The 8916-nt window shown below is 38.8% G+C and overlaps 1 protein-coding gene across 1 annotated transcript; it reads left to right on the forward strand.

The window, feature by feature from the left end:
* Positions 1-4125: 4125 nt before the first annotated feature.
* On the forward strand, positions 4126-5277 carry LOC131866352 (uncharacterized). Its single transcript, XM_059215446.1, has one exon. It carries the CDS (start codon positions 4126-4128, stop codon positions 5275-5277), a length of 1152 nt encoding a protein of 383 aa, XP_059071429.1.
* Positions 5278-8916: the final 3639 nt, after the last annotated feature.

Here is an 8916-nt window from a genome sequence, read left to right on the forward strand (position 1 = left end):
TTTGAGTAAAAAGAAGATAGGAGCATGAAAAGGATTTGAGCAAGCAAGTGTTTTGCTATTCTAACAGATCAACAAACTCTTGTTGTTTTCTAACAATTACATCAATTAAATCCCTTAACCGGGTAATATCTAACAAGCTTGGTGTTATTCAAATCCTCTAACAAGGTGATCCATTAGCTTGGATTCTAAATCCTTTACAACGGTTACTCCTCACAAGGTATTTCTTCTAACAAGGCATTATAGTCAATCCCTTAACCGGGTGGTCCCTAACAGGATCAGTTCTTAACAAGACTTTTTGTAAAGCTTTAACAGGCTTGGCTCCTAATAGGGCAAACTTCAGAAGAGTTCAGATAGTTATCTTGTGAGTCTCATCTCACCATGGTTTTTCCCATGTGGGTTTCCACATCAAAAATATTGTGTCAAGTGGTGAATGTTTTTGTGGTTATGTTTTTATGGTCGATTTGCTTAACTACTTAATCCACTTTGACAAGTCATGATAACCGGTAGCAATATGAAGTTTTACTTATATCAGTAAAAGCATTTGGATGTTTGTTACAAGTTGTTTACTATTATCTGTTGTCACAGTCAACCAGTTTAGCTTGACAGTTTTTATCTTGACAGTGATATTGCATTGATAGTTCTAAGTTTACTTTGAGAGTTTGATTTTGAGATTGGTGAAGTTTTATCAGTTTTTATATCAACTGATTCACCCCCCCCCCCTCTCAGTAATTGATTGGATGGATTTTAACATCGTATGCATTCTCATATAATCAAATGATGTGATATCACCCCTTTCACATCTAATCATTAATTAAAACACAATAATATTCTCATCTCGTCACTAAATTAAATGATGACATCAATATTATTTCACCACAACGATGAGCATATAAATATTCCCTAAATGGGGTCAAAATCATAACATCGTTAGTAACATGATATCTCATCAAATAAATATAACATGGTCAAACTAAATATGTTGAACTACAACATCTAACACGAATATCCTCATCTGCACCACTAAGAAATTAATCTCTTAAACAAAATAGAATAACATAAAATATAATTTATTACTTTTAATCAATTTATCAAGTTAACATCCCTTGTTTCATTCTAATCATTAATCAAATTATAATTTATTTATAAATCTCACATATGGTAATTTTGAATCATGACATTAATCTATCTTAATCATCAAATCACAAAAGGTCTATATTACACCATAGTAATAATGCAATAAATTAGGTATCCAAATTAGTAATTAATGCAATGGTTCTCACACCCGGGCATGAGAAAGAAACCATGCATCTCAATGCAACAACGTGACCAAGTTAACCATGAATCAATCCAACACATCACTAGTCTAGAACATTCACAAAACATATATCAAAATAGAGCATGTGAAAATACTCAAAGTCATGTAGGTTCACATTGAAGCATCTAGAATGGGTTAAAGCACCTCAAAAAGATTCACATCCAAAGTATAAATGGTGCAACCATATGCATAATTTCAAGCCCAAATCAAGAAGCATGCAATGCAAAATAGAAAACAAGAGGGGGCATTACACCCTCTCCCGTAGGACTAGGATTGCTCCCTAAAGCCTATAAATCAAGAACAAAGCACCTTCAGTGCATAATATAGCAAACACATCAAGCATACAAAAATGACAATTTGACTCACCTGCAAGTCTAGGTCGCATCACATAACTCTCTGACTAACCATCATTGCAACAAAGATAAGGACCAACATGTGGTCCAAAAGAGCATCAACATCCCACAACTTTTAACAAGAAAATCACTATCAATTCTAGGAATCCCCATCTAGACACTAATCCATCCAAGAATCACTACAGACTTAGACAACCTTACCTCACGTTAAGGCAAATACAATCCAAACAACCAGGTATTGGGATGGTGTTTGTTTATGTGTTGTTTGTGTGCATTAAGTATTGTAGGGCATCGTAGATCCTGCCCAGTGCTGCAAAGGTGGTTGTGGATTGGTTTTGTTCTAAGAATGGTAGTGTTGGAGGTCTGTTCATGCATGTAATTGTCTCAAAACCAGGTAAAACTATAAAGAATCTAGATCAACCTTTGCTAAAAGTTGTTCAAGTTATCTTATTGCATCATAACAACCTCATATAATTGACCTTGTCTCGAGGGCAATCTACAAGAATAAAACTCATTAGAATTCCATAACTTTCACCTAAGATTCAATAGAACTACAATATAATTGTCACCCTCATTTGAAAATAAATATAAAAAAATATGAGGCTCGCTAGGAATGACGGTTATGCATTCTTTGCAGCCTTGGATGCAGGCGTGGTTTATCAGAGGCTGAATGTGCACTACAACCTATATTTGATCTTGTCATATAACTAATATTTATAATATACTCAAATCAGTTCAAATGTGTTATTAATTAGAGTAATTTAAGGGATGACATAATGCAACTATTATTCAAAATGCAGAAGATAACATGTTAAAACTGCAAATTGCTAGATTTTACTACTTGTATGCAGAAACCCGAGAAATCAAATTTGTTACAAAATTCCTATATACTACTATCTTATTATCAACAGATCAACAAGTACGAATGAATGATTGTAAATGAAGATGCCAAATGCATTGGGGTTAGCTTAGGCCCTCAATAAGAATTTCCATGTCCCATTTTGGGGCGATTAGAACAATCAATAATATTTCATTATTTAAATGTCCTTTTTTATCCATTGTGTCGATTAATAATCAATTTGAAGCCAAAAATTAAAATTAGTTCCCTAACAACTTCCCCTTATCCCACAGAAAATATGGGAAGGGTTCTTGGGTTCATAAAAGTGAATTATCTACAAATGGGACATTACAAGCAGTCTTGACTCTTGACAATGGTCACTTCCATAAGTTTACAAATACTATTATAACAAAGGTGGTTGTGGATTGGTTTTGTTCTAAGAATGGTAGTGTTGGAGGTCTGTTCATGCATGTAGTTGTCTCAAAACCAAGTAAAACTATAAAGAATCTAGATCAACCTTTGCTAAAAGTTGTTCAAGTTATCTTATTGCATCATGACAACCTCATATAACTGACCTTGTCTCAAGGGCAAACTACAAGAATAAAACTCATTAGAATTTCATAACTTTAACCTAAGATTCAATAGAACTACAATATAATTGTCATCCTCGTTTGAAAATAAATATTTTACATCATTGAGTAATATACATAGATATATTCAAATTAATCCCAGGGCCTTATATATTCAAAACAATAAACATGAATATTACTATGTAACTTGAAATATTAATGATCTAAACAAATCAAATGGTAAACAAAATAATGTGGGTTATACAAATGAAATTGAAGACTGCTAAAACATTACCATTTTACAAACTGACAATTTAAAAGTAAACATGCCTTGATAAAGTACCTAATAATAACAACATCATGCTGACCTTTGATTGATTATGATCTACGAGAACTTTCTGATCTACAAGAACTCCTACACATTAGTAACTACATCATTCTTAATCCTAAGGTGAATCTTTATTTATTCTTACAACACATAAACCAAAAACTTATGTTCTTGTTCATAAACTAATTTGTTCCATATAGGCGATGTTCTTAATAAGATCAATACTTTGCACACAATATTAATTCTAAATACACCACCTTTCGTTATATAAGTCTTAGTAGAATGATTAAAAAGGTTCTAGATATACTATATTAAATCTTATGTCATCTATCGACTCACTTAGCCAATTATTTTATAGATGCTACTGTTTAAAAATATCCTCAAATCAATATCAATAAATTATAATTCTATCTAATAGTGTAGATAATAAATCAGAATATCATATTATTCAAATTATGTGTACCACAATGGAACGTAGGAGGAAGCTAGGGTTTATAGGAGGCGGCGGTTTTCGCGCACAAGAATGGGAGAATGGTTCCAGGCATCTGGAAAACAGGCGGCCCTAGCTTCCACCGCATGCTAACCATTGGCAGTGGTAGGACTTGGATCGCAAGAGGAGAGACAAAGGTAGTTTTGGTGAAGTCGGATTCTCTTTCGAGCAAGATAAAAATAAATGGGGTCATTCTCGGCTTCTGAACTTTCCGAAGTGGAGCAAAAAATAGATGAAGGAAAGGTTGGGGAAGAAGACTCCAACACCAGCGAAGAACCCTATCTCTGTTGAGGTACCGGTGATGTCTGAAAAGAGAACTATCAACATCTGCATAGACTCAACGGCTTGGAAGGAATCGGTTCAATTTTTGCACGCTAGAGCATTTTTCATGAAGTGGGGAGGGGATTGCCCTACCTTTTCCAAGGTTAGGAAATGGGTTGATGAGGAGTGGGGGAGCCAATTTGAGATTAAAACCCTAACTAATGGGTTCTTCTTAATCATTGTTGGGTCAGAAGGAGAAAAAAACAAGTTAATGAACAATGGGCCTTTCATGATGATGGGAATAGGGTTTTACATCAAAGATTGGACCCCCAACTTTGATCCCAGACAAGCCACCATTGAGGAGATCCCTGTTTGGATTAGACTTTACAACCTCCCACATGAATATTGGAAGGAGGAAGTCTTCAAGGTGATTGGTGATGAGTTAGGGAGATTTATTAAATCTGATGAAGCTATTGACAAACTGGACTCATGTATATATGCTCGTGTTTGTATCATGTGGAAACCGCACCCGGGGCTCCCCAAGGCCGTTGAGATCCGCTCTCTAGAGGGCCTATGGAGGCAAGAGATTGAAGTCGAGGAGATCATGGTGAAGTGCAAGTCCTGTAAAGAATGGGGGCATGAGGAGCCCAATTGCAAGGCAAGTCAGAAGGGCAAGGGCAGGGCAGACAGAGCATTGGAGGACCAGTTGTTAGCAACAATGGAGGGAGCAAAGGAGGTGTCGGATATCTTAATCATAGAGTCGGTCCCTGTCTTTGATATGGCAGAAAGACTAGATGGGATTCTTCGACATAGTGTTGTAGATAGGGGTGGGGTTGAAGCATCCTTGGCTTCTAAAAAGGTAAAGGAGGATAAGCTAGTTGATCAAGCCAAGGCCTTTGTTCCTACTGTTGGTGAGGTTGTTGCGAATGGGAATGGCTCGTTGGGGGAGACCTCCTTGGATCATTTTCTGATTCTGGCAGGTAGTGTGTATGGGTCTCTTGCGATTTCAGCATCTAGAGAAGAGCTTTGGGGAGATCGTTGTCCTATGGATGGCTTGACCACGGAGGTAGGCCCTGTGATTATTCCTCATGTTGGTGTAGTTGGAGGGAGGATTCCCTCTTGACACATGTTTTTCTCCACTTCTGGGCCTGGGTTGGAGGGACCGATTGGTGGCATGAAGGGAAAAACATCGATGAACCTAAGTTTCGACGCTGATGCAGGGGCTGTAGAGGAAAAGGTAAATAGTTTCAAAGACATCCACATGTCCCTGGTCAAGGAGGATTTTGGGAACTCGATGGAGTTGGAGTCAGATGATGAAGATGAATTGAGTGATGATTCTTTGGGGTTGTCTGTAGAGGTAGGGGAGGCGGATTTGAGGACCATTAAATAGTCTAAAGCAAATCCCGCTAAGGTGTCCAAAGGGAATTTGAGAGGTAGAAAAAACAAGCAGAAGTTACTAGAGGAAGCAGGCAACATGAAGGGGCAAACCAGACTTCTTAGATTCGGGAGAGACCTGTTCTCTCCTGGGCAGCAATGAAGTTCCTTACCTGGAATGTCAGGGGTTGCAATGCCCCTGACAAGAGATGTTTGATCAAAAGAGGTTTTGATCAGGTGAATCTAGAAGTTATTTGCATTCAGGAAACAAAGTTAGGTAGCGAAGAAGCGGCTAGAGTTCTTAGTGTTAGACAAAGGTGGTATGGTTTCTTTGTGGATTCAGAGGGGGCTTCAAGTGGGTTAGGCATCTTATGAAATCCCCAGTTAGTGCAAGTGGAAGCTATCTCAAGTTCTAGACATTGGCAGATGGTAAAGGTGAATTCAAGGATTTTGAACTTTTCATGTTTCTTAATCAACGTTTATGGTCCCACTAAAACTACAGAGAAGTGTCATCTTTGGGAGGAAATTTCCAAGATTTTAGAGGATGTAAGGCAAACCTTAATGATTTTTGTTGGGGATTTCAATGTCACTCTCTCCTACTCGAATAAACATGGAGGGGTGAGAAGGATGTGTAGGATTCAATCTGATTTTCAGACCTTTGTGGATTCTAATGCCTTGTATGAAGTGGCTGCTAAAGGGGGGAATTTCACTTGGACCAATAGGAGGATGGGCTTCTCCAACATTGCTAAGAAACTTGATAGGTTCCTTCTGGTAGGGGATTGGAACTTGGCACCCCTTGTCTTTGAGGCGAAAATTTTAGCTATTTCAAGTTCGGATCACTTCCCGGTCTCTCTAGTTTTGCAAAAGGATGGAATTTCGCTCAAATGTCCCTTCAAGGTGGAAAAGATGTGGCTAAAGGAGTCGAGCTTTAGAGAACAAGTGATTTATTGGTGGAAGGAGGGCCCTGTAGTGGAAGGCTTCTTGGCCTATCAATTCTTTAAAAAGATTAGTTATGTGAAATAGAAACTGAAAATATGGAACAGGATTGTTTTTGGAAATATCTTTGATGAAAAACACAAGATTGAAGGAGAGTTGGGGGCTTTGAACTCGAAAGTCATGGCAGAAGGTATGGACGAAGTGGATTATCTCACAGAGAAAGACCTGCTTAGTAGATATGGGGAAGTTCTGCAGAGGGAAGAGATTTTCTGGAAGCAAAAATCGCGAGAGAATTGGCTTAAAGCTGGAGATAGAAACACCAAATTTTTTCATAGTTCAGTGAAGGTTAAGAGAAGTCTCAACATAATTTTATCTCTGAGACTCATGGATGGGACCCTTACGGAGGATCTTGTTCAGATTAACAAGGAGGTGGTGGCTTTTTTAGGGAATTTATGGAGGAAGAGCGGGTCAGGATAGTATGCAAGCAGAGTTTTTGGAGGTAATCCCTCCCTTAGTCTTTAGGGAGGATAATAGGATGCTCGAGGAACCTATCTCTTTGAAGGAATTGAAAGTTGTTGTTTTTGGCTTGGGTGGGGAGAAAGCGCCGGGTCTGGATGCTTTCTAGGCTTTCTTCTTCCAGTTCTTTTGGGATTTGCTTGGTGGTGAGCTGCTAGAAGTGGTTGAAGAGTCAAGGTTTAGGGGTTTTATTCTGAAAGAATTCAATTGTACTCTGGTGGCGCTTATTCCTAAGAAAGATAAGTCGGAGGGCTTTGAGGAGTTTCATCTGATCTCGCTATGTAACACTATTTACAAAATCATCTCAAAAGTTGTTGCTAACAGGCTTAAACTGATTTTAGACAAACTGATTTCTTGTGAACATAGTGGTTTCACTCTGGGGAGGAATATAGTGGACGGGGTTATTGTGGCTCATGAGGCGATCCACACGGCCATGAAGAGTAGATAAAGAAGAATGATTCTAAAGCTATATATCCGAAAAACCTATGATAGAGTTGATAGGTCTTTTCTTTTGGTTGTGCTTGCCAAATTTGGGTTTAGCAAGTCTTGGATTAAGTGGATTTCCCGCATGGTTATGCAGTTTTATGCTTCGATTTTAGTTAACGGCAGCCCCCAAGGTTTCTTTCCTACCTCGCGGGGTATTCGGCAGGGGGATCCCATATCCCCCTTCCTTTTCATTTTATTGGCAAAAGTTATTGGTCGTTCAATTGCTCGAAAGCATTCTCAGAGGTTGTGGAAAGGTATCGAGATAGCTCGTGGGGTGGATTCTACAACCCATTCACAGTTTGTAGATGATACTTGTCTTTTCAGAGTGGCCTCCATGCAAGAAGTGTCGGTGATGAAAAAAGTGCTAAACAAATTTAGTTGGGCTACTGGTCAGTAGATAAATTGGCAAAAATCGGAGATATTTTCTTCCACATTGAAGTTGGGTCTCAGAGGTTTATAGCTAGACTTTTTGGGATTAGAATTGGTCAGCTACCTAGGAAATTCCTTGGTACGTCACTCTTTGCTGGAGCAGGTAAGGTGGAGATTTGGAAAGGGCTTCTTGATGGTTGCAAAGCAAAAATGGAGGGCTGGAAAAGTAAGTAGCTCATGCTGGTTGGTCATCTTCTGATGTTGAACATAGTTATTTCGGCAATGCCGATTTTCTCCATTGCTTGTTTTAAACTCCTAGGTACGATCATTAGGAATATTCAACAGAAAATGAGGAAATTTATGTGGAGCGATAATCAGGAACATGACAAAATTCCTTTGATAGCCTGGGATAGAGTGTGTAAACCCAAAGGGGGAGGAGCGTGACTAGAAGCTAATTAATGAAGCTATGGGGGAAAAGTTAGTGTGGCAGATGTACAACAAGCCGAAGCAGAGATGGGTTTGTATTCTTCAAGCTAAGTATTTGGATAGTGGTGATAGGGAGAGGATTCTCACGGTTGAAAATCCCTCGAGAGGATCAACCCTATGGAACTTTTTGGTGAATTGCAGGAGTCTGATTACTAATCACCTTACTTGGCAGATCATAGATGACTATAAGGTGAGTTTCTGGTAGGATTCTTGGGACGGTTGCCCATCTCTGGATATCAGCCCCCCCAATGGATTATTCTAAAGACTTCTCAACATTGGGGTACCAAGGTGTGTGATTTCCTGGCTCAAGAATCATCTGAATTGGGTCAGCAAATGGACTGGAAGGATCCCTGTGGTCTGGACCTGGAGGAGGTAGATGAAAGGTTGTTGAGGAATATGCTAGATAGAAGGGAGGTGACGTGCTTTAGGGAGGACGATGAAATAATATGGTGTGGTGCAAAGAGTGGCAGTTATTCAGTCAAGCTAGGGTATACTTTGTTGGAGACAAAAGAAAGGAAGGTGGATTGGGAAGCTAAGGTTTGTTGGGATAAAGAGTGTTTACCGAAAGCGGGTGCCTTCTCTTGGTTGGCAGGTA

The sequence above is a fragment of the Cryptomeria japonica genome, chromosome 2 (assembly GCF_030272615.1).
Source record: "Cryptomeria japonica chromosome 2, Sugi_1.0, whole genome shotgun sequence".
NCBI classification, from domain to species: Eukaryota; Viridiplantae; Streptophyta; class Pinopsida; order Cupressales; family Cupressaceae; genus Cryptomeria; species Cryptomeria japonica.

Bases quoted from the DNA above. Each gene is read 5' to 3' on its own strand.
- LOC131866352 (XM_059215446.1), top strand. From the start codon at position 4,126: ATGAAGGAAAGGTTGGGGAAGAAGACTCCAACACCAGCGAAGAACCCT.